The sequence below is a fragment of the Anser anser genome (assembly GCF_964211835.1).
Source record: "Anser anser genome assembly, chromosome: 4".
In the NCBI taxonomy this organism is placed as follows: Eukaryota; Metazoa; Chordata; class Aves; order Anseriformes; family Anatidae; genus Anser; species Anser anser.
Window position 1 is genome coordinate 34645086 of NC_139724.1, and position 26479 is coordinate 34671564.

The 26479-nt window shown below is 36.5% G+C and overlaps 1 protein-coding gene across 1 annotated transcript in view; it reads left to right on the forward strand.

The window, feature by feature from the left end:
• Positions 1-26479, forward strand: part of IQCM (IQ motif containing M) — a 191858-nt gene that overhangs the window by 125189 nt on the left and 40190 nt on the right. The window contains 3 exon segments of the mRNA XM_083836382.1: positions 4869-5058; positions 6411-6555; positions 9324-9458. Coding sequence (XP_083692508.1) covers positions 4869-5058; positions 6411-6555; positions 9324-9458 — 470 coding nt within the window.

Sequence of the window (26479 nt, forward strand, 5' to 3'; positions counted from 1 at the left end):
TAACTGCTGAAATTGGTTCGATGAGATGAACTCTGTCGGCCATTAAGTAACAAGAAATGCCTGGCCATGATTTCATTACTGTCCTAAAGGCAGGGAAAATATAACAGAGAACAATTTATTTGTGCCTCAGAATTGTAAAAGCTAAGCTGTGTACTGTTGAAGATAAAATATTTTATCAACTCTTCCTATCCATTAAAGAATACTATCAGGAGGAAATCAAGATTCCATTCTCAATGTTTCATTAGGTTCAGAATGTTCAATATTGTTTTGTTTCATTCTTGAAAAACATTTCAGATAATGTATCTAAATGTGTTTGAAATTACAAACGAGAATGAGAGGACAACTGGTTGCAGAAACAAAGAAAATGAGTAAACTGTATACAGGTAGTGGGGATGTTACACCTTATAGCATGTTTCTTACAATTTCGTTTTATTTTTGATGCTGAAGTGCTTAATTCACATCACCAGTCTTTGTTTCAATCCCTTTTTGCTTTTCCTGCTTCAACCTCTACAGTCCTTCTGCACTATTTATGTGAAAAGCTCTTTGCATTTTTTATTTCAGATCCTCTCCTATTGCAGTTCATGAAGTCTTTCAACAGTAGGCTGTTAATCCTTTGCAGATTAATATGATTTCAGTGATAATCCTTTCATTTGTTGAATTTTAAGACGTATAATCATTAAAGAAAGTGCTTGACAGATTTTCCATTAGAGAAGTACAAAGCAGGTGGTATGTCTTTAATGTATGTCGGTAGCACTTTATGTTGCTCATTTATAAAATTAAATTTGCAGATGAAGCAAAGAAGTCTAGGGTTAGTTACTGGTCTTTTCCCTTTGATATTACATTTGAAATCCAATTAAGGAAGAAGTTATTCAGGGGGTTTCAGACCAAGCAGTGTTAGAATATCTGGTTGAAAACTTTTTTCACATCTCCATTGTTGCATTTCTTCTGGAATAAGGGTCAGCTTGGGTTCTACCCTAACACAGTAAAGCATTGAGTTATTATGTGGAGAAAGGGCAGTATATAATCTAATATGGGAGATTTCTTCAGGTAGGCTATAGGATGTAAATAGTATACAGGAGTCATTCCAGCTCTTTGTATGAGGCTTATTCAGACCTTCATTTAAGTTAAATATATGACTGAAATACTGTTCCCTAGGTTGAACTGAAGGCTTGAACTATCTCACAATAATGGCACACACAAATCTCTTGCTATTAGAGTTTTTGGTTTTCTGTTATTTCCAGCTCACTCTCTATGACTGTACTTCTCATCCAATTCTTTACCCTCTTTTTTCTTCTCTTTTTCCTCCTGATATTTCCCATATTGACCTATTTCTTCTTTTCTTGCTCTTTTGTGCAAACTGATGAAACAATAGGCGAGAAGGCATAGATATTAAAATATTGTGATACTGAGTACTCTTGTAAGACGCATTTTATTTAAGAGCTCAGAAGCAATGCTTCAAGGTTAATATACAAACAGCAGAAATGTTCTTTTTTGTTGTTTTTAGCCACAGATTAAAAAAACAGCTAACAAACAACCTCCCCAAACATTTAAAGTTTATTAAAATCTCTGGTTAAACAAATAGATAGCAGGTGCGGCCTATCATTACTAGGCTGAATTTTTTGCTTTTATATACTGAAAACTCATAGATGCTTTATACAGGAAGGAAAGGAAGCAGACACCACAAGTCTTCAGGAAAATCAGGTCCTGAACTTGGCAAACCTTTAGCTGATTTTGTCACATATTTGCAGCTTTAATATGATTTGGCCTTTGCAACAGCCAAAATAAGTGTCCTTTAATCACTTCCAACCTATTAACAGATGGGCAAACAGCTTTTATAAATGGGGCATACAAAATACTCCAATATCAGCCAAAACTAATTAGTAACAATATCTGAAATGCAATTTATAAGTGATGGAATATATATTAATGCAGATAAACTGATGGTTTGATAGAAATTCCTTTTCAAACATCATGTCTGGTATTTGTTCTGCTCTGTTATGTTCTAAATACTCAAAAAAACCCCACTTTTTCTGTCTAGCTATTTTCTTCTGTTAAAAACAAGATATTTATTCATAAAAGATCTTGTTTAAAGGTAGTGCAACTGATAGAAATCACATTAAGCAAGAGGTAGTTTAGTACGTGTTTTTTGTGGTATATTAGAGGAAGGACAGTGTAACTTGAACACAACGTTAAAAGAAGTTAATCTTTAAGAACAGCCCAAAGTACTGATATAAGACATTATTTATACACCAGTGCCAGATCATATTAAATATATCTTTACACTGCAGTATTAATCAGCATATGTAAATTGCATGAAATTAAATTGCGAGATTATAGAAAAATTGCCACATGCATAATTCAGTAGGAAGAGCCATTCAATGCATTGCCATCAGATCTATGGCATGAATTTGATTTTACAAAGACATCTGTAGTGCAGACAGCTGCTGTACCTAAGTGAGGAGTTGATTGTACACTCAATATTTCAAAGAAGCACTTGTCCATATCTTCTGTATAATTTTTGTTATCCTGGCTCTTAAAAAGAATGTAAGTGGTTGCAAACTCAGAATTGTTCTGAAACATGTTTTCATAAAAAAGAAGTAATTCAAAACTTGCTGGTTTTAGGAAAATTTTCCTTTCACCCGAGTGCTCTGTCTTTCACAAACAACCTACCTCTCCATCTCAACTTACGCAGTGATTTGGGGGTCTTCCTTGAAAAGTCAAACTATATCTAGAATACTAACAAATTTGAAGACAATGTTAAGAAAACTTTTCCAATCTTTCTTCCTATAAGGTAACACAAAGGGACCTGCCGTCTCACTTTCATAATTGCCTCTGATAATCTTTTTCTCAAAATTTGGAAAAAAGGAACAATAGAAATAGTGTGTACATTCTATATGCCCATGTTTCTCATAAGTCAGGTAGTTCTCTTCTTGTCCATCCGACATAATGATATTCCATGGTCTTTGAAGACAGTGGATCTCATCACTCCATTAATGTAACCTTTGGATATCCTCATGCTCAGCATGTTCTGGTGTTTCAGAGTAGATAGCCATCACCTGCAAACTGGCTAGACCTGTCTAGAAATGGCTCTGGAGACAAGTTCACTCAAGGCATCCCCGGTGCAACTTATGAAACTGTAATTTCTTTGAAACCATAACAGCAAATTAAAATGCTGTTATCTGATAGAATTTCTGAAGAGAATAATGAATGAATAACCTTTGCTGGTATGGAGCTGAATTAAGCCAGTAGAGGGGTGAATTCTTTCTTCAGTGCAGAAGATTAGGAGGTTGTATAATGTTATAAGTGAGTGGTGAGATTGTGGTCCCATACTGGGAAGTTATATGAAATACCTGAAAGTTCTTTTAGCCAGTAGAGAGATCAAGATTGATGGGACAGATTTGTCTTTGTGGCACAATCTGGAATGATGAATAAGTGCAAATGATATTTTTTAATTATAAGAAGATGGTCTGATGAGAAATCCTGCAGGCTCTTGGCTAGAAGGAGAAAGTGCTACAGAATCCCAGAAAATAACCATTTTAGAATTCATTGTAAGTTCCAAAACAACTGATTATAACCTCAAAAAAATGAAACCAAGACAAACAAACAAACAAAAAAAACAAACAAACAGGAAAATACAAGGTTTAGAGAAATGCTCTGATCTCCATTTCTCAAGCATTTGTATCTGACTAGCACCTTGCTTAATTAAGACCAGACATCAAAAAAAGTTTTTCTCTCAAATGATATTTGAAGCAGATTGGTTTAGTCTTGGCACAATCTGGATGTAGTAAGTAAAATTGCAACTGACTCTACAGCACGTAGCTACTTATGACCTTAACTATAAAATGACTATTTCTATTCGTAATTGCACCTTCAAAAAAAAAAAAAAAGAAAAAAAAAAAAAGAAAGCTCTGGATGTGGTATATGATAAAATCCTCAGCTATATTTTAGTTTACATTTCTGCCAGTTACACAGCTTGGAATGCAAAATCTAATGACTTGATTAACCACCATGAATTGTTTTGATCATTCCTCAGTTGGACATAGTCAAGTATCATATAGGAGAACTGTAGAGGTGAGACATTGGAGAATTCCTTGTTCTTTATCAAGACAAAATTGAGAGATTTTCTTGTTTTAAAATTATTAATTTTACTGTAGTAAATACCTCTACAAATCATGTTCTTGGATATCTTGGCTTTTCTGGTGTTTCTGCTGTCCTGTTTTGAAAGGAAAACCTCCAATACAGCCTTTCTAGGTATGTTCTTATGAAAAGGATTGACTTAAACACATTTCTCTGTTCTTGTAAAATTTATTTTTTGTTTGTTTGTTTGTTTTTAATTGAAAATTATTATAGAAGACACATTTAAAGGTTTCAGTGTGCCTATCTACTAGATATTATTTCAATGGTAAGAAACATGTATACATATAACATAAGTCATTTTTTTCAGTCTGACAAATTCATTACTTCAAAAAATGTTTTTCACATTTGATACGACTTTTTACATCCTCCTTTTTGTAAAAGTCAAAGTAGACAGAAAAAAGCTATGTGGTTGGTTGGGAAATCAAAATATTAAGAATGTTTAAAATAATAGCTTAATCCTTATAGTTTAGAAAGTCATGGGAATTGTGGAGATCTACACATCTGCACAAAACATTTGTCAAGCAGATTTGGATGCTAATTCTGTAAATGTAGTTCGTAAATGACCAACAGTTCCTTTTCAATCTTTTCAAGCTGTTCCTGTAAGTGAAATGATTCTACATGATTCTGTACTTATTTTAGGTGAAAATTACAATTTGTCTAACATTTTGGTTCATAGTTCAAGCATTTTTCTATGAAACTGAAAAACAAATCTTCTGTACTTTAATTTCTAGTGACAAACGCCTTTCTCTTCAAACCCAGAAAAAGGAAAAGAAAAATGTAACTCACCTGGAAGACTTCGGAGCTTTTTGTGATTGTACAAAGGATCCTGGGAGCAGAGAAGTACTTAAAGCAGTCATTTGCATTCAGAGATATGTGAGAGGGTGGCTTGTACGCAGGGTTTTCAAGAGGGTAAAAATTAAGGTAATGTCTTGGTTGTTTAATCCACGTACTGCTTACATTTTAGTAGTGTAAGAATTCTTGATTATTAATATTTAGCTGTGGAAAACAAAACAAAACAAAAAACATGTTCAGCTAGTCCGTATGCCATCTCTGTTGTGCACCTTCAAGGTCAGAGAGAATTCAGCGATACTGCTCTGCTGGGACCTGTTTCCATCGCTTGATTGTAGGAAGGCTCTCATTTTTAGAAAAGAATGGCCTGTGTGGTGTGTGATCCCTTTGCCTTCTAATAGTCTTGGTGTATATGCATATTGTATTGTTAATTCTGGAGCCCGCAGTCGAGGTAGAGAAACAGGCTTTAGCTAACAGACTGCTTATTGCACCCTTCTCCCACTCTCTTTTAAGCTTAAATTACTGAAAAAAAACCAACATGGATTCTATAGTATAAATACTTTTTTTCATGTTTGTCATCTCGTATTGCTAAATGAAATGCCAGTTTCTGAGAAATGGCATACCAAAATGCCATAATACGCACTTCTGCTTTCAATCTCAGAGTTTATACCAATTTAAAAGCGCTTATGCATATTGAAGGCTGGCTGCTAATGGAGGCTGCATAACTTCAGTTAAGATACCATGTTTTTAGTGATTTCTAAGCCTTCTGTCTAAGAAGTAAACCCTAAGAAAACTTGTAACTAATTCAAATAAGTGGGTCAAGTAGGAACTGAGTCATCCATTAAACTATCTATTTTATTAGTTTTCCAGAATCCTAAATAGGATAGTAAAAATCAGGTCATATTATTTGGTAATCATCAACCTTTAAAAATATTCCTTCACTTTATATGGTGGAAGAGAGGGAGATTAATGATGAGGTGAAACTGCATTTCTTGATATCTACTCCTGGGCTGTAGGAAACAAACATATATTTTTTCCTCCCATGACATACTTTTAATCAAAAAATGGATGTTGAACACACAGTTTCCCACCTTGCCAAGTTTCACTGTTCCACTTTTCCTCTACTGAGATACAAAATCTTGTCTTTCCTCCCAGATTCTGATTGTGTGCAGATAGTATTTTCCATTTCACACAGTTCGTGATCTACTTCTGTAATTTGGAATAAAATGTGTTTATCTAAAAATAGTTCTATCCAATAGTTTTATCTAGTCATCTCTGGAAAGAATCATCCCTTATCAGAACTATGGAGTAGTTGTTTTTACATATCTGTCCACATATGTTTACAGCAATGGAATTTATTCTTGCTTTTATTTAAGATTTTCTCATACACTGCACACCTTTCAGTTCTAACTCCTCATATGTTTTTTAGTCAACTTTCACTTGTTTCTTACAGTAATAAAGGTGAAATATATCTGTAATTACAGTCAGCAAGTCATGGGCCATCCTTACTAGCAGTTGTAAGGTACTATTGTAAAATGATGGCGCGCATTAAACATCGAGCTGGTGTTTTGGATCCATCTACACCACTTCATTATTTTGAATTAGAGGAGTGGATGGACAAGAAAAAATGTAAGTCATCCCATTTTTGTACACAGTTTCTTTTGTTTTAATTTCAATGGTTTGTCTCTTAAGTAATATTCCAAGTCTGCAACACAGTTATTTTAAAATGACTTTTGGTGCAAGGCAGATTTGATGTCTCCATATGCACAACTGCATTTCTACGGTGTTGTTCCAATTGTAGGATTTAGCATGAATAAAAAGATTCTTCTGGTCACTTGATAAAGAAAGTAATTATTAACTGTTATCATTAACTATTTTAACTCTTGTGTGCTGCACATTTTGATTGTGTCATCATGTTGTGGGTCCTTGACTATCAATTGTTAAGTGTCATGAAAAGTCAGGAAGGAGGAATCTAATGAAATGGTAGATAAGAAAGTGCAAAACTAAGTATCATCATAATTACCTTAATACTATATCCTTTTCAGTCATTCTGGCAGTGATTTTTTTTTTTATCTAGTATTATTGTCCTGTTGGTTTTTTTTGTTTGTTTGTTTGTTTTAGGATTGTTTGAAAAATGGATAGTGCTCATATCTCCCACAAAGAAATAAGTAATTTGTATGTTTAGAAAGCCTCTTAAAAGAAGATCCCTTTGCAGATTTTGTGAGCAATCCATGTATTAGAAATTTTATTCATGAAACTAGTTTTTACACTTGCTTTTGTTTCCTCTTTTTGATGGCTCCCTGTACAGTCAAGCAAGTGTGGTAGAGAGGATAGTTCAGCTGCATGGTGGAAAACTCAGACATGCTCTTACAATAGGATGAACAGCAATGGTCAGGAGAAGCATAAATGTCACTAGCTTGAAGTCATAATCAAGGAGGCACAGACAGGAGAGCTGCTTCTCCTGATGGTTCTTCTGATCAGTAAGCAGAGAAGTGTTGAACGAAAAGGAAACAGTTGACTAATACCAAAGTTGCCTGTTCCTTAGCTGCAGATGCTCGCTGACTGCTTTCTGCATCCTTTTGAATATTACTATTCATGTAGTTCTTATTCCCTAAGGATAATAGAAAGATACTAAGGAAAAGAAAAAACAGTTTAGACTGCAAAATATAATCTAATCTTCCTTTTTATGTAATCCATTGCCCTTCAAATTCCTCTTCCAGAGTAAGAGGTTGCTGCCTCATCACAGAGGATATTTAAGATTAGATGAGTGCATACTGTGGAAAATAGCTTTCCTGATGGGAAAAAGCTGAGAAAAAGAGAATTAGTTTGAGTTTTCAACTGTGCATCAAAAATGCAATACCATATGTTGGACTTAGGTGACCATCTTCATACCTAAGAGTTAGGAATGTGCTGCTTTATTTTGTTCTCCTTTAAATAGGCATTAGCATTCCAGAGAAATGAAAATATACCACCCATTAAACACTGCAAGCAGGTTCTAATTGATTCTTGCACCTTTTGGGCATGCTATGTCTTAGTTGTTTATATCTTGTTTCCCATTTCCATTCAGTCCTTTAATTCTGCATCCATAAAGTTTTATGCTTTGGTATAAAGGAGGAGGATTTTAACACTTAATTTAAAAATATTCCATGGGTAGGTTTTGAGTTCCCTGTAAATGCTTTACTGATGCAAATCATGCAATGAATGTATCTTTGAAAAAAATCTTCTAAAGATTCATTATATAGTCTCAGTTTTGACTTCTGAAATTCCGTAATCAGGTTTTATATTCCTATCACCACATAGGAAGTATGTATGTGTGTGTATATGTGTATATATACGTATACGTATGTGTTTGTGTATACACACACACAAACTATATATGTGTGTACATATATATGGTTTGTTTTTCCCTGTACATTACAAAAACTATGTCAATAAAACTATTTAACTTCTAAAACATAACCTATATCCTTCTGAAAAAGTGCGTCCTTTTCCCAGGCTGAATAGCTCCTAACATTACTGTCTGATGCCTGAAAAGTTTGTACTACTCTTCATATTGTGGTGAAATGCTGGTCAGTGGTTGAGTCACTGATGCTTTCAGTAGAAAGACTTCAACTTATACTTTCAAAGCTTCTTTGTTTGTAGATGTGATAGGGTGTTGCAGCTCAATGTATTGTCCTGTGTTGTTGTTTTGTCTTTGCCTTCAAAAATCAGGGTGAAAAGTCTGAGTTAAAAGGCAGAAGCTGTTTTTCTGAAATGTTAAATTGCCATTAATTTGCTCTTCTATGATGAAGACAGAAACAGGCATGTTCTAGATGTTCGTGCATAACAAGGAGTGTAATTTGATTTATTTCTGTTAACCCTTACAGGAAAACTAGTGGTTCTGGTGATAAATAATAAATTAGCTACACTAGTATGTCTCTCAGGTAGGAAGATTTCTGGCACCAATTCTGAAAAAATCTTTAACTAGGTAGATCAACTGGAGTGTTCTGTGGACATCAGAGTAAAGAAGACCAAAGATTTTCATTTTTAATCTGTACTTTTCCCTCCCTGAGCAATGCAAAAGAAACCACATAATTTCTTTAACTGAAACTATATTATTTAATATATAAAATTTGTCAAGAAAATAATTGACTGTTAGCCCCCTACTATATGCCCTTGTTCTTTTCTAATTAGCCTTGGTAAGGCATCTACAGAAACTTCTATTACGATATTGCTTGGGACAATGTCTTGAGCACATCTGCCAAGTCAAGAAGAATACTATTAACTACTATTGGCCTACGTTTCCATACATAGTTTATCAAGAACATTAACTTGATTCTAAAGAAAATGTTTCTAGAAAAATCAGTGCCCAATAACATATTGTAAATGTGTATCTCATGGAAGCTTCTCTTCTTCAGTTTATGAAGCGATGTTTTTCAAGAGAGAGCTTGACAAAAAGATGGACAGAAAGCAGTTATCTGAATTTTTTAGAGACTGTGGATATTTTATACCTGCCAGTGGAATACAACGGGTCTTCCAGCTGGTCTCTCCAGGTAAGCTGTTTCTTAAAAATGCTTTGCAATGGTACAAAAAATTCTACTGCAGATGTTGTAGGCTTTGGGTTGTTTATTTATATTGTATAAAGAAGCTACTACTCTTAAAAGCATAGTCAAGACAAACCCTACCTGATGTTGATGTTCTTTTTCAAAATGGGCCATTTTATCTTTATACTTGAAATAAAGTAGATTTTGTAGAGTTGCACTGTGTCTAACAATGCTGGACTACAGTCCCATACTGTCTTGAAATGTAGTAAGAGGGCGTAGAGCAATTTTGTAGCAGGTTTGCAGTTGCAGGTGTCTCCAGGCAAAATATTAGCCTTATTCCACATTTTGTAATGTCAGTGGTGTTAGCCTTCCATCTCAGCCCAACTGACTTTTAAAAACATTCTCAAAGGAATACATTCATAGTTGAATGTAAATAGAACAAGACATCATGAATCAAGGTATCGTACCGTAAATAGGAGAGAGAACATTGCTCTTTAAAAATAGAAATAAAGTTGTAATCAGTTAAGCCCTTCAAATAAACCTAGACTCATCTTCCTTCTGGCTTTTCTCTTTCCCAGGGCAGTCAGTGGGAGAGTCTACAATGCTCTGCTCTTACTGCAGAGCAGCAGTGGCTGCTCCTGGGTGAGACTTATGTAGGCAGCCTCACTGGACATCTCACAGGGTGGGGTGGGAGATGCCATTTCCCATTTCTCCTCTATGGTAGCACACTCTTGTTTTGTACTGATATACACAGGTGCTCTGAACCAAAGCTGGCTTAAGCATAGATTAATATTGCCTCTGTGTCTTCTTAAGTTTAACATCCATCCCAACTGCAGATTCTTGCAGATGGTGATCTTCTTTGGAGACTACGTTTAATTTCATGTACCAGCATTTGGAAAGAATAATTTTAAAGTGCAACTTCCTTTAGTGAGAGAGAACCATGTTTAATTGGTGCTTTTGTTTTGTTAATGGCCTACATGCGGGTTCTTTCTATGATTTTTTTTGCTGTCTTCCAGCCAGCTTTCTGTTCAAGCTGCATCTTTGAGAGGAAGGCGGTCTCTCTGAGTGTCTGACCACACATCATACTTGCACGTTAGGCTGCTTCTCAGTGTTGGCTCCTAGCAAATGCAATTAATTTATCATGGAAAATCATGTATTACATGTCATTTAGGTCACATTCCTAAGACAGTGTGAATAAGACCAGGTATTTTTAGTCATTTGCTCAGTCCCCATCACTATGGTAACAGGAGATTTTGTGACTGCAAGACAGATTTCTGTCTTATATCCTAGATTTGGGAGACTATTGCTACTTTTTGCTATGTTCACAGAGTAGGAAATGTTCATGCTTCCCCACTCATTATTTAATTTATTTAGTGTCTCTTAGGTATGAGGTGTTATCAAGACTGGTTCACTTATTTGAGGCAGGGTGTGGGCTTCTTATTTATTTCAAATTCAAAACTCTCTCAAATTATGAATGTATAAATGATGAATAACTGCTGAAACATAAAGATGTGCTTGTGTCTAAAGGGCACCCATAAAATTATTTCTAACAAGAAAGCATTTTGAATAAATGGCACTTATCTATAAAGTGCCCTCTCTTTCTCAATTTTGTAATACAAACGTCATTATTTCTGAAGATAAGTTATTAATAGAGTACAACCTTGCTAAATTGCCTTGGAGAGACACTGCAACTGGCTGAATGTTTTGAATTGCTTAATATGGATTTGATGCAGCTATCTCCTGTGCCAATACAGAGCATCCCATACAATCAGACTGGTTATTCAGGAATGGGACTATAAGGGATGTGTCTGTGTATATATGTGTGGGCAGAGTGGTAGAGAGATCTAGTAATTACCATATTGAGCTTTTTGAGTGATCATTGCATCTTTTATGGCCATGTTACTGATCCATGGAAGGTTAAAAAAGAGAAGTACCCTTGCCTTGTGACTATTTATTCTGAGCATGGGGGGAGAAAAAGGATTCAAATTTTTAAATTAAATTTTTTCTGTCTCATTTTACTTTTACTGTTGCCTGCCTGCCTGCTTGCCTGCCTTCCTTGCTTGCTTGCTTGCTTTCTTCCTTCCTTCCTTCCATTTTGTTCCCCCAAAATGATTCTAAATATTACTAAAAGAACAGGACCTGTAAAAATAAGTACCCAGATGTTGAATGTCCTGTCACCTTTCCATTTCCAGTAATGAAATGGTGAGTACTGTCTTTGGCTAAGAATAATTTTGACAGTAAAAGCTTAAGTCTTTTTTATTTTATATGTTCTCTTGAGAGTTTTAATTACATCTGCATAACTACAAATCTGATTTGTATGGATCTGTTTGTTTGAAGCAGTTTACTTTTTGTAAAAGTTAGACAGTGAATATAAGATAGTAAAATTCTCATCAGAATAAAGCAAGAATATTTGTAGCAGAATGCTAATATGTATTTATATAACAATGAGCTTGCTGTCAAAATAGAAAAGTAGACTATCCTTTGTAAAGTACCTGCAATGTGAATTAGAAGTACCAGGTAGAACAGAGAAAAAAAGAATGTATGGATGGCTACTAGACACAGTGTTTTGAGTTGCTTTGCTTATACAAGCAAAGCTAATAGAATAATTTGACCAAATGTGACAATAGCGATAACTCTCTTGGGAACTAAATAAGGCATTGGTACCTGGTGTGAGCTTATGGGTGCTTAATGGACACTTACAAGGAAAGACATGTTTGTGATTTGCTTTTGAATTCTGATTTTTAACCTCTGGGAAACAAAGCGAGCTTCCTTTAGATCAAATGAATTTGACCAGGGGTGATTCTCAAGAATGACATAAAACTGTTAGAGAGCATCCAAAGGCAGGCTGCACAGGTGGCAAAGGGTCTAGAGGGGAAGACGTATGAGGAGCAGCTGAGGTCCCTTGGTTTGTTCAGCCCAGAGCAGAGCAGGCTGAGGGGAGGCCTCATGGCGGCCTGCAGCTCCCTCGCGAGGGGAGCGGAGGGGCAGGCGCTGAGCTCTGCTCTCTGGGGACAGCGACAGGACCCGAGGGAACGGCATGGAGCTGGGACAGGGGAGGGTCAGGTTGGATGTCAGGAAAAGCTTCTTCACCGAGAGGGTGGTTGGGCACTGGGACAGGCTCCCCAGGGCAGTGGTCATGGCACTGAGCATGCTGGATTTCAAGAAGTATTTGGACAATGCTCTCAGACACAGGATTTGATTTTTGGGTGGTCCTGTGTGGAGCCAGGAGTTGGACTCATGATCCTTGTGGGTCCTGTCCAACTTGGATATTCTATGGTTCTTTATCTTGCTCCACACAGTGGGAGGAAAAGTATGTGGCGGAGTTACTAGCTAACACATTGCTCACTGAGTAGTTAAGAACTGACTAGGATTAATCAAATGGTTTTCTGTCAGTGGTGAGGTTTAGCTGCTGGTTTCAAGAAAAAGCCAATTACAATTAAGGTCATAGTACGGTGGTTTTTAGATTTCATACACAAGTAATAATGCTATTTCATCATATTTCATAACAATTTGTGCTGCTACTTATTGCTGATGAGAGAAAACCACTGCAATGCTGCTGTACCTTGTTTGAATAAAATAAGAAAATCAGAGGTAATTAACCAATCTATTTTTTGGCCATATGTTTGAAGTATCCATTGAAATTATACACAGTAGTTCTGAAAAATATGTCTATAAATGTTTTTCAGAAAGCAGTGTAGTAGACTGTTTAAAAATACTTTTTTTCTCTGATTGACTCAAAGTGCTATGTGTCCTACTCAGGTAAATATTTACACTGAGTTCAGTGAAACTATGCACGCATGTAGGTTGGATACTGGGACTTGTAGTTATTTCACTTTTAGATTTGCTGAAGAGTCTGGCAATAATATTTTGTTATTTAATTCGTTCTGCAGTTACTGGAATTACTACTGTTAATGCTGGTTGAGGCTGTGAGGTACATAGTTGCGATCTGATCCCAGTACCTTTTGTTAGAGGCAAAATGTTGATGGCTGCAGCATACTGGTAATTGGAGTATTTTCAAATGAAATGTAAACACAGTAAGGATTTTCTCTACAATTGGCCCTTCTAAGAAGCCTGTACTAAAAAACAGATTTCTACATCTTTGTATTTGTGATCTTGATAACTACTCATGTGTTTATACAAAATATTCAGTGTTTAGGCTAAGGATATGAAACATCACATATTCTACGCAAATTTGAATCACTGCCTATAAGCCATCTCAATTTATATCAGCCTTGCCTCATGGCTTATTGTTCTGCATTTACAGAAAGGTAGTAAACCATCTCTTCATTTAAGTACAGAAGTGTGCACAGTACTGCAGTGGTTAATTGGCAAATATGGCTTGAATTTGCATATATTAGTGGAAGGAAAGTTTTCCTTTTTACAGGAGCTTTTAGGTTGCAAACTGGTCTGGCTTGATTTGAAACAACTAATGATAGTGCAAAACAGTGAGCTCTAACAGACATGTCAAAGCAATATGTCTTCATTAAAGTCAATGCCAATTCCCTATCAAGCTCCAGACAAAGAGGGGGAGAGACAGAGAGAGAGATGCAGGAGTTCAGAGTTCCCTGGAGAATACTTCCCTGCATGAAGTTGATAGAGGGTAGCAAAGCAGTGTGACTGCCCTCCTCACAGCTTGTGGTTTAGAGCTTGACTCATGCTGAACCTTCATCATTTTTCGGTCCCACTGGGCCATTCCATGATAACTAGTGCCTGTTACTGGGGTTTCTGGAAAGCTCTCATATGTTTGGAGGTCCAGCTCAGAAATGGCACTGTATGACTCTGAAGCTTTCCCCAGTGCACTCTGCAGTTATTTTCTCTCTCAACTTTTTCCCACTGTGGTTCATATTTGTGACATCTTATGCATAAATTGTTAAAAATAAACAACACCTAATAGCAATTTCTGTTGCAATGATGCCAGAAAAGCCTTATTTATAGAGCAGGACCCTTCTGTGTTGAGTTCTGTACACATTCTGAAGAAAAATATGCTTCCTGCATCACTGATAGGAAATAGCCTCCTAAAACTGTTTATTTGTCATTAAACAAAATATTACAGGATGAGCAACAAGAACCCATAAATACTGTAAAAGGAACAGAAGTGTAACAGCTCTCATGCATCTGGTAAAACGCAATACTGTGTAGTTTCGTTCACAGTACTGTTGTTTAATAATGTTCTCCACACCTATGTGGTAATGAGTCCTGAGGCAGACATGGACTACCATTCTGACCATTTAAGCCAAATATAACATCAAGAAATTGAAATTCCACCTTGGAAGAACTCTATGAGTGAGTTAGTGATAATGAATAGAAGCATTAATAAAATGCCTTGCTAGAGCTATTGCAAAGCTTTGCATTTTCTACGTAATAGTTGCTGGATCAAGGCTAAATAAAAGCCTGATCTAATGATCCCTTCAGGCCTTAAAGACTGTGGGTCATTCACCATCAACTGCAGCAAAAGCAAATAAAATCTGTATAGTATGCTCCTCACTCTGATGCCTGATTCCCTCCCAAAAAATTTACAGATTAATATGAGCTTAAAAGGTTTCAGATCTCCCACACTGCTGGAACGTTTGTCAACAGGCATGCAAAGGCCCCTGCTGGATCCAAATGCTGTCTGATCAATGCTTGGATTGATCCACAAGGATCCACAAGCATCCTTTCTAACATACCACACACATACAAACATAAGCCTGTGTTTCTCTCTCTTTTTCCTTTTAAAGGAACGTAAATTTTGTGCTTAAAAACTTAATTTGATTGAGTGTTTTGCTGTTAGCATGTCATCAGTATGCTCTTCCTGACGCTGGCAAATCGGAACAGGAAATTCTATTTGGGTTACCCGCACAGCCTGGAGTACTCTAGGCCAGCCACCAACCTTGTTTTAACATGATTAAAATGTTACTTCTTTTTGACAGTAACTATAGTCCAAAACATCATTATGGATTTATTAAGATGTCTTGATAATAAAGTTGAGACCTAAATAAAACAAATGACCTATTCAGTTGATGAAGAGAGTTTTTGCTTGTCTGTTCACATTTGGCGTGACATTTAGAATTATTCTAAAAAAAAATACTTTGAAACAACAATGCAACTATCAGAGAAGGAAATTTTTGCTTTAAATTCTCCTTTGCTGCAGTGCCTACAGAATAGTTTGCAATAGTTGAACTAGTTGTATGCTGACACTGCTGCCTGTTATCCAGATTGATGCTGTCTAATTTATATTCTCCTGTCTGTCTCTTCATCTTATACCTGAACTATAAAATCTTGGACTGCCTTTTTGTTTCATCTGTGTTAGAGTCTGACACGGAGGGTCCTCTTCTGCACCTAGGGCTCTGGAGCACTATCCTTATACAAATAGATTGTACAAATGCTGATGCATTGTCAAATCTGCTTTAAAGAAAGTTGGGGAACTTTTAAATTTAAATGATATAACTTACCTACACCGTATTACAGAATCACAGAATGGTTGAGATTGGAAGGGACCTCTGGAGGTCATCTAGTCCAACCCTTCTGCCAAGCAGGGCCACCTAGAGCACATTGCACGAGATTGCACACAGGCAGGTTTTGAATATCTCCAAAGCAGGAGACTCCACAGCCTCCCTGAGCAACCTGTTCCAGTGCTCTGTCACCCTCACAGTGAAGAAGTTTTTTCTCGTATTCAGCAGGAACTTCCCATGTTTCAGTTTTGTGCCCGTTGCCTCTTGTCCTGTCACTGGGCACCACTGAAGAGAGTCTGGGCACCACTGAAAAGTCTTTGTCTATAGACAAAGTCCTTACATTTGACTGGTTTCCTATGCCAGACACCATCTTCCACCCCCAAATATATAAGGAGGGATGATACCTGTCACTGTGAATCCAGTGGCAGGTTATGAGTGGGAGGCATGACACAACACAATTGCAGTACTTAACCATTACTGTATGGCCAGTGCTGGAACACAGACCAGTGTCTATGCTGGTCAAACTTCTGGGAACAGCTGGCTGGAGATTAGGCAGAATGGACTTTATGTGGGCCAGCATTCTTCACTGCACGTGCTTATCAAAAATTTGTGAGGCATCACCTCTCAACTGAAGCTTAGGATGTTTTTTTTTTCCTGTTCTCTGTAACAAGGATACTGTTTAGGATCACTGCAATAGAGTGGCTTGATCAGGTTGCCCATCTTCCGTCTTAGCACTTTGGCCTGTCTCAGGCCAAGAAGGACAATCTCACTAAGCACCTTTCTTTTACACCTGGCAGTTTGAGTTTTCATTAATGTCACTACAAGGAATTTGTATTTTTATATAGATATTAGCAGCTTAGTTTTCTAGTACATTTTTATGCAATAACATCAAGTGCAGTTCATTCCCTTGATACAACAGCACACATTTTAAAACCTTTTTAAAGGTATAAGCAAATTAACATGTTTGCCCCACTGAAATGCTGCTTTGTCTATTTTACATTTTCAGACTCTTTATCTAGGAGATATTCCAAATCACCAACTGGTCCATGTAGGTAGTCCCCTTTTCATTATTATGGACCAACATGAAAAGACTGCAGCAGTGTGTACTTGCTGATTTGTCTCCAGCTCATCCTTATCAGTGTCTAGCCTCATCTTTTCTCTTAGCTGTAGCTAGATTGTATTAATCTGTTGAAATCTCTGGCTGTTGGCACATTAGTTTCCACACTAAGTAAATAAATGAAGTCCCTTCCACTAAAAGAACTCATCAAGTTCCCTTGTCTTGTAGGGGAATTAGCTTTTTTAACCTTTTCCCATGTAGGATTTAGCTTTAATTCTTTAATTGGCTGAACAGTTCTTGAAGGCCCACCAGTATTGATGGAGCAGGTTCATTGCTTCCTATGTCTGAATGGCAAGTGTACCTGACAGAACAACTCAGGATGACATTTACCCTTTTTGCAATTGCATTGCTATCTGCTCTTCCAATTGTGGTCCTCTATAACACAACAGACTTTATGGCTGCCTATACAGTTTCCCCAATTTTTGAGCTCTTGATTATTCCTTTCCAAGTTTAGTACTTTGCGCTTATCTCTATTGAATTTTGTCTTATTGATTTTGGGCCTTTTCTCCAATTTATCAAGATCATTTTGACTTTGAGTGCTCTCCTGTAAAGTGCTTGTAACTGCTTCTAGTATATTGTCATCTACAAACTTTATAAGTGTCTTCTCTATTCTATGACCTCAGTCATTGTTAATGAAAACATTGAATAGAAACGGACTCAGTACAAACAGCTCTGAGATCTCACTTTATACTTCATCTTAGTTTTGACAGGAAACTATTTAATGACCCTTTGAGTAGGATAGTTTGATCTCTAATAAGAAAAAAATGAATCAGCAGAAAATATGTTCATAAAGATTAGGGAGCTATTAAGAAATTCACAAATTCTAGCATAGAATAGCAGTATATGGGAGAGAAATTAATTTGTTGCTACAAATATGTCTATTATATGATTTAAGAAAGTTTCTTCTCCACTAAAATGTGAAGAGGTTTATCACTGCAGTAGTCTGGGTCAGAAGGATATGGTTTAGGTTTCTACAGTTCAAAGAACATCTTGCTGTCTGTGAGGAGATGGACCATATAAACTGACTTAACTATCACTCCTATTAAAATATATATTACAGTATTTATATTTTAGCATATGCGTAGTACAATATATCTATAAATGTATGTGGGTAGGTGTTATAGAAAATGTAAAAATAGAAGACCTGTAATGTATCTTGAAAAAAAAAAAGGAAAGGAAAAGAGATCTATATCCAGTGAACAGAAATAATTTTCTGAATAAATCTGAATAATTACTGCGTCCATACTCCAAGATCTCTTTGACAAGGTGATGAATGTAAAGATCTTAAACATCTAATTTAATAAATATGAAAGGAGAATCATTCTAATATGCAGTTTATGGATTAATTTACAGAATATATGGGTTTAATCTTTTTTGCTGATTTTTATCCATACTTTCAAAGCATAATATTTTTTCCAATACTGCGTTGTTATAGATAAGTATATATTATTCTCATTTGTTAGATGGAGAAATAAGAAAAAGATTTTAAATGGTTTGTCTCTTATCATATATTGGATTAGTGTTAGAAGTTTAGCTAGAATTGTTTAAAGTTGGCTGACAACTGGTTCTTACTTCCATGGTCATGAGATAGATGCATATTCAAAGAAGCATCTTATATTTTTATCTATCTGTCACATATATATGTGTTTGCACACTCACACTTAGCCCTCTTCCGCAGACATATACTTAAAATTTTTGATTTTAATAAGATTGTTCTATTCTGTCATCAGCTTAACACTTAATTTTCAATACTTTCTTAAACCTAATTCATATTCACAGAATTCCTTATGTGTGCAAAGCTAGTCTTTACTTCCTACCACAATGTAGATTATTTGAATAACAACTTTTTGTTATTTAAAACGTTCTTTTGCATGACCCTGTAATCTATTTTTTGCATTTTAAACTCTCTCAAGTTAGATGGCATAAACTTGAACAATCACCTGGTTGACATAGATATGCTTCATTTTTTGAAGAATAGCCCTCTAGAGAACAACTTGCCCACCCTTCAAACCTAAAGCAAAAAATAATTTTAAAGCAAAATGATATTGTGAGATATCATCACATCAAACACCTGTGATACCAACAATTTATGTTGGTATAAACCATTTAAGTTCATTTCCAGACAAATATCTTGAAGTTACAGGTTGTTAAGATTCTGACCTTTTCAAATCTGGTTTTAAAATGACAGATTATAATTAAAGAGCTTTATAATTAGATGAATTCTATTATTTAGGCATTCTGTGTATCAAGACTTACCAAGACCTTTTCTTTATTTCCTATTAGACTATGATCTTTTGGCATTCTGTTTTGTAGTATTCCTCAGCCTAGAAAGTACTTAATTTTTTTCCCTAAATTATCTTCTGCATTCTGTGCAGTAGAAGGATTAAATACTTGTCTGGTTGTCATCTGTTATAGCTGCTTGTCCAAAACTGACACAAAACATCCTCTTTAACCATATGACTCTCCTGAGAATTACCAATCCTCTACCAGCATGTGATTTGGCTATCAATGTTTGTGTTTCTCCTGAAGAAAACAGACTTGGTTGTCATTTTTGATGATGAGTAACTTTTATAACTATGTTATTTGGCTTGCTGTGATTACATTTTGGTCTCAGTTCTGTTATTCTATCTGAAATTGAGTTTTAGTGTAGTCTTGTGTAAACTAATATTTCTCATATTTAAGCCACTGTTAATAGATTTCCAAGTCCACGTGGAACATCCATACACAGAAGTGGAATTTTGAGAAGCTCACAGATCTGTGTTTATGCTGTGTGTCAGATTATGGTGTGGTACTGTCCAAGACTGTGGACCCTGGCACAACTAGGGCAGAATCAGGCCTTTTGTGAAAGCACTAGGAACAAAAGTACTTATTACACTGGTTCTTCCTTTCCCTTGAACATGAAGTCATTCAAGCAATACTTCATGCAGAGGAAATCTACATGCACATTTTCTGTTAGTAAATACATTGTCAGAGATACCTGAACATAATAAGTTGTGAAATGTACTGGCCACGAATATAATTATAGAAATAACAGGGAAAGGGGAGAATGTAGATAACTACCAAAATTGTCTGAATATGAGTGTAAAAGGGAAATCATTTTTTTGGTGCAAAAAGTACAAAGTTCAATTTGGAACAATATGAAATTCTTTTATTCTTCTGAGTTCAGCTAGTACATAATTAAAATTTACAAGAAATATCACCCGCATGACATTTCAGCCAAATAGTGAAACATTTGGCATAGTAGCATATCATCTGCTATCTTTAAAGATAGGAAGTTTATTAAGTTTTGGAGGATCTTTGTTTATAATCTTGGCTCTGCCAAATGGAAACACCTTCCTAATTATCTTCAGACTTCATTTATGACCTAAACAGGTTTGAAGGCATATAATTATCTTTTCATCCCAAATCTACTGACAGTGTTTGTATGTATACCCCAACAAGGAGGTATTGAAGCGCACAGGATAATTTTACTTTTCTTCTACCTTGGTGTAAAACATCCATCCTTTTAAATGAATATAATGTTGAGGTAGATCTTTTCTTAAATGTTCACAAGGAATAATTTGTCATTGTGTTGTTGAAAACCTGAGATGGAACAACCCTGTGTAGTATGTTTCCCTTTGTTACCTTAGGAGATTTATCTCATCAATGTTTTCCATTTAACCCTTCCCTAAAGCATGGTATGTCCTCAAAAGAATAGATTTCAACTAGCACGGTTTTTGAAAAAAAACCAACTGTATACTGTATGAAATGTAAATATTTAGCACTTGCTTAATTACTGAAAACTGTGTAACATTTCAGGCTATCAGAAAGGCCATTTTAGAGTATGGTGAGCTTTGGATGCTTTTACAGAACATTAAATACAAAATCATATTTTAAAGTATGAGCCAGGACTGGCGTTAGGACTTGGTCTCTTCAAAAGCACTGGCAAAGTTCTCATTAACAGCAAAGTTAAATGATTAGGGGATTACGTAAGAAACTCAAAGATAACTCTCATGTACCTTCTATATGTTCCCCACCACCCTGCTGTCCTCAGTCAACATGGGAGATGAGGTTAATTTATGTGAGGTAACAGCTGAAACTGAAATTCTGATGTCTTTTGTTGGTTTGTGTCACAACCTGAGTGTTATTTAAACATTTTTTTTCTTCATATTTAATAGTGGATAATACTCTAAAGGCCTCTTTTAAACAGCTAATGTTCCCTTTGGCACTGAAATCCACTTACCTTAACTGACTTCTGTTATACTTCAACCTGATTCTCAGAGTCACAATGGTAATGTTCATTTTAATGTCCCAATAGGCTCTTAGTATTCATCAAATATTTGATTTACATTTTCTAATAAGGTTTATGGAATGCAGAAACATGAAACCCATACTCTGCCATGATTCTAACTACCATGTCTTTCATTAACATTGTGAATTATTTCTCCAAAATAATTAAAATCTGTAATTGAATATACTAGAATAATTTTGGAAAATTAGTTTAATTATTCCAGTGCTTCTATTTGGAAAGATCACATCATTTATAAAAACAGAATAGGCAAATATGGATTTACTTTCCCAGTATCCTGTTGTTTAAAGTCACCTTTTAAGAAAACATATATACTTGAAATGCATATGCTTGTTAAGCACCAGGGTTACGATACAGATGTTTTCTGCTGTAGAATTCTACTGAAAAAAATAATAATTAATTTTCATCTCTGAATTATTTCAGCAATTAATAAGTGTGTTCTCCTCTTTAGGAATTTGTGGTGTGTGATTTTCTGTATGCATATTGTAATATAGAAAATATTCTCTAACTCAGCTAGCTGTTGTATATTTAGTGACAGTAAAACTGAGTACAAAAATGAAGCATGTATACTATACAAAGTATTATTTATACTTGAGAAATCACCACACTGTATACAGAGACAAAAGTGCAACTGAAATAACCAGAAATTGAATTGAAAGGGTTAAAAATTCCTTGCCTCTCCGCAGTTTTGGAAGTATACTGCTGCTGTGCGGGCAACTGCAAAGACTTGCTAGAGTTCATCAGTGGCTTCCTGTGCAAGAAGCTAAGGAGGTTTTTGATTCATCAGGGACATGACCAGAAAGTCTGAAAACTGTCCATAAACCTCCGAACAGCACTTTGCAGCTGCTGCTGCAACCTCTTGGGTTGTGGGACTGAGTGGTGTTTTGGCCATTATAAATGGGGGTGGGAAGTATATTGAAGAGAGCAGAAAAATTAGGCTAAAAGAAAACCTGGCCTGGATAAATTGTAGGAAAGAGAACCGGAGTGATGGAGGAGGAAGGGGAGATCAATACAAAGAATAAGACAACCTTGGTAACTCAAAAAAATGAGACAAAAAAATATCTGTGTCTCTAGCTGCTCTGGTGATACCAGTCATTTCTTTGGCCTGATGTCAAATGGTGCCAGCTGGGGGCTTGCTCCCAGCAATCGTTGTATCGGAATTTTCTAAGTTACTAGGCTGATACAGCATGAGCAAGCATAGGACACACACAGCTATACCAATGCATTGCTCCCCTGTCTAACTTTGGCTACACAGACGGCTGGCAAGCGAACGCCTTCCAGGCTGGTCATACCGCCATATATAGAAGCAAAGGCCTCACAAACTGCACGTTCCAGTTGTGGCAGTCCTTGTGTGGCACATTTCTCTTGTGATGCACCCAGCACTTCTCACAAGCTGAACCGATTCCTGTATTTCTTTCAGTATGGTTTGTAGTGCTAAAATTACAGAATTTTAAGTGACTCATGTTTGTGTTCCTTCAGGTGTTGCCTCTGCCGCGTGATGGAATATAGTTTATATCACTGCCTGTGCTAGCTCTTGAACCAAAACAGTATCACCAAGTCAGCACACATGCAGATCTTAATTAGCCTTGCTGACAGATGTGACTAATTAGTCCAGATTTAACACAACTCTCGCCATGCTTCTGGGAGCTGAGCTGGTATTGCCATGTGGTACTGTGTCAGCATGCTTGTTCAGTCATGGGGGACCAACGAGTGGGCTGGGTCACCAGCTACTGCTCCCACTTTGCGAGACCTTATGGCACAGAGGTGCTTGGGCTCTCACCAGGTTTAACCTCAAGGAACAGACAAAGGTGTCTTACATGGCACCCTTCTAAATTTTGTTTCCACACTTAGCCTGCCAACATTTTGTGTTCTTCAGTTCATGTCAGAGAATTTTTTGTTCATCCAGACACTTGATCTTTCCATTCTTCTCTGTCTTGCTGGCCTGCGAGGTAGACCTGCAATGTCAGAATCCGCTTTCCAGTCCCAACAGGAGCACAGGCCCTGTGGGGACACTACTCATGAAGGCTCCTGGCTTTCATGGTTTGCCTTAGATGTCGTGAGGTAAGTTCTGAGAGCAGAGACAGTGAGCAGGGCAGAGGGGCAACTGCTGGGCCAGGCACCTGCCAGGGATGTTGTTTACAATATCCTTCCCAAACCCAGTATCAGGAAAAGTGGAATCAGATGTTTTGTCTAAAGACACTTATTTTCTATGGTAGTGGTACAAGAGAGAAAGAACAGAACCTGTTTGATCCTACCTTGTTTCAGTCTGCTTCAGTTTCAAATCACTGGCTGGTATTTTGTCCCCTAACCTTACTCAGTTTCATATGTGGCTCCTGCAGAGCGTATGAAAATGTTGCTGACTGCAGCATAGGAAGGACAAATAAAAGCCATGTGAGGGGAAGATGGGGTATATAGTAGGAGAGGAATAGGAGACTATTTCACTGTGTTCTTCCCTCCAGGCAAACAATGTTAGGTGGTTGAATTGCTTAGTGAATATTACTCTTTTCATCTGGTCTTTTTCCACACATTTCACCAAACTGAATAGTGATTGTTGTTAATAAGTGAGATTTTAATAGGTCTTATAAAAATATTCTTCCATGCAAAGATTGCTGATTTGGCCCGAAAAGCTATTACAACAGCTGCATATAAACATTTTTTTTTTTTTGAGAGAGAGAGAGAGAAATACTAGAGTTCGGACAGCTGGGGCTGTGTGTGTGCAGTGAGGGCAGAAAATGGCTTTTATTGTTGTCCTGTTGTTTCAAGAAAGGTGACCATTGAGTAACCTAAGAATTCTTGGAGCTGTTTAGCACTTTCTCTGTTCATGCTAGAGAAGGATCACACATATACTGCTAATGAGCAGAATGCAGCTTTATGAATTTGTCTGAATATTTTCCCTGAGACAATTTCCTTTACTACTGAAATCCTTGGCAGAACCCCTCCCATTGGTTTTAATGAGGAAGGATTGGACCTTTAATAAGCATCATAGTCACGTAAGCTTGGGATTTGTTTTTTTAGCATCATGCTTTTTAAGTGATTTTAGTTACTGCCTGCAGTGTATACAGCTGTGAACTTGGATAATAAATAAGGATTATTTCTATGAAGAAACCTTTGGCAGCAATTTTTGCTTTGCTGAGGTAAGCTGTTAGTCATCTGCCACCAAAGGGTAATCAGCTAGATTTTAAATATTGCTGTGTCTTTCTACTTTTACTGTATTTTTGATTAGTCAATAAATATATGTTCAGTCTATTTCCAAAGCCCAGCAATCACTATAGAGGCAAGATAGATAGCTGAAAAGAAACAAACTAACAGCAGCTAATTGTAAAGCTTTTGGTTGCTTTAAGAAAAGGTTGGCCTCACACGGAAATTAGTGGAAGGTGGTAAAACTTCATTATAAAAAAAAATCACAACCAAAAAATTGTGTTGACAGGTGGTAAATTGTGTTCTCAAGACTGAATAAACTGAAACTAAAAGGGAAGACAGGAAAGCTACAGTCCCTGATATGAAGGGTGAATTTGAGCTTGAGAACCCTGCAGGCAAACACAGCTCAGATTCAAGAACCTAAATTTAAGCTTTTAAACCCATATTTAGGAACCTGCCTGATTTTCAGAAGAGCTTACTACCCAGTCAGGGACAATGTCTTGTTTAATAAAATAAATACAGAGATTAGAGAAGAATCACGGTTTTCTATTCTTCATTGTTGTAAAAATAATTCAGAGCCAAAAATCTGTACCATCCTAAATCTCCATACCTCAAAAAAAAAAGTGCTGAATAAGTCTAAGAAGTTATTATTAAATGGACTGTGTGAGTGGAAGTGTTAGGCATATTGAGGGGAAAAAAAGGGAATGGCCCGACAAGGTTAAGCAACAACAGACGTATCCTGGCTTACAGGTAGAAAGTAAAGAAATAAGCAGTTTGGGTTCTTACTCAGCCAAAAAGAGAGTTTGCCTGTGATACATTGGCTATATTCAGTCATTGGATACACCTCAACAAGGCATCAAAAAAAAGTAATGGCTTATCCATGTCTATAGAAATCCTTCTGATAAATAAGGAACATGGTGTATCAGCAGGTATTTTTCTGAAACCTCTGCTATTTTTTATCTGTGATATGGATGCAGATGAGGATGTGCACTATGCAGATGATTTTTTTGTTCAAATCTGGTTTGAGTAAACCTCCAGTTGGTATTTTAACTTGTAAAGCTGATAGCTGGGATGCAAAATATTGCTTCACCTCAGTACAAGTCTTTCCTTAAAAAGATTTCATTCATCATCAGGATCATACCTGTTATCATGTAGCAAAGCCTTTCTCTTTTCCACCCAGTTCAGTATGAGGAATTTTCATTTAAAAACAGAAAGGTAAATAAATAAAATAAAGAACTGCTGTTGCACAAAATAGTCGGGTTTGATTATGCAGTTATAACAGATATAAAACTGGGAGCACTTTAAGGTCCACGGATAAAACTGTGATGAGAAACTGATCAAATATGCCACTTCCAAGATGTCAGTCAAGTTTTCAGTGTAGGTATGGATGTTCGCAGATGTTCAGCTATTGATTTTCCAGCACTAAATCTTCACTAGTGCATAAGCATCTATGTCATAACAGTATTTCAAATGATAGAATTTAAGGTTTCAGTTAGATGACAACTTCTACTGCATGCCACTTTTTTCAGACTATGCCAGTTTTCAGGAGAAAGCTGTCTCCTTCAGCTCTTTGGGTTGTATTCAGCCATTGGCTATACTTCAACAATACATCAAATGAATTGTGCAATCTGAGCATGGAAGATGAACTTAGTAAGAGTTTGCACCACATTGTTCATTTTGCATATCCCAGTTGTTCTGTATCTGTGGAATGTAGGAGTGCCTTAGAGGACACCAGCAGGTAATAGTAGCCCAAACTGTGAATCTGTAAACTGTCTCTGTTGGAAAATAAATGAACAAAAAGCAAAACAACAACAACAAAAACACCAAACCAAAAGAAACCAAAACAAAAACACAGCAATAGTCAGAAAAACTGAAACACCTAAAAAGTTGCAAAATGTGTTACAGCCAGCCAGTGCTTAGCTGTCACGGACAGCAGATAAACATACAAAAGGATTAGTTTGCAGCGAGGCCTGGGGAGTAGGGCACAAGACCAGAACTGCAGAAGTCTGCACATTATGCCCAGCTTTACTGTGGGCTTGCTGGGCAACCTGAATAG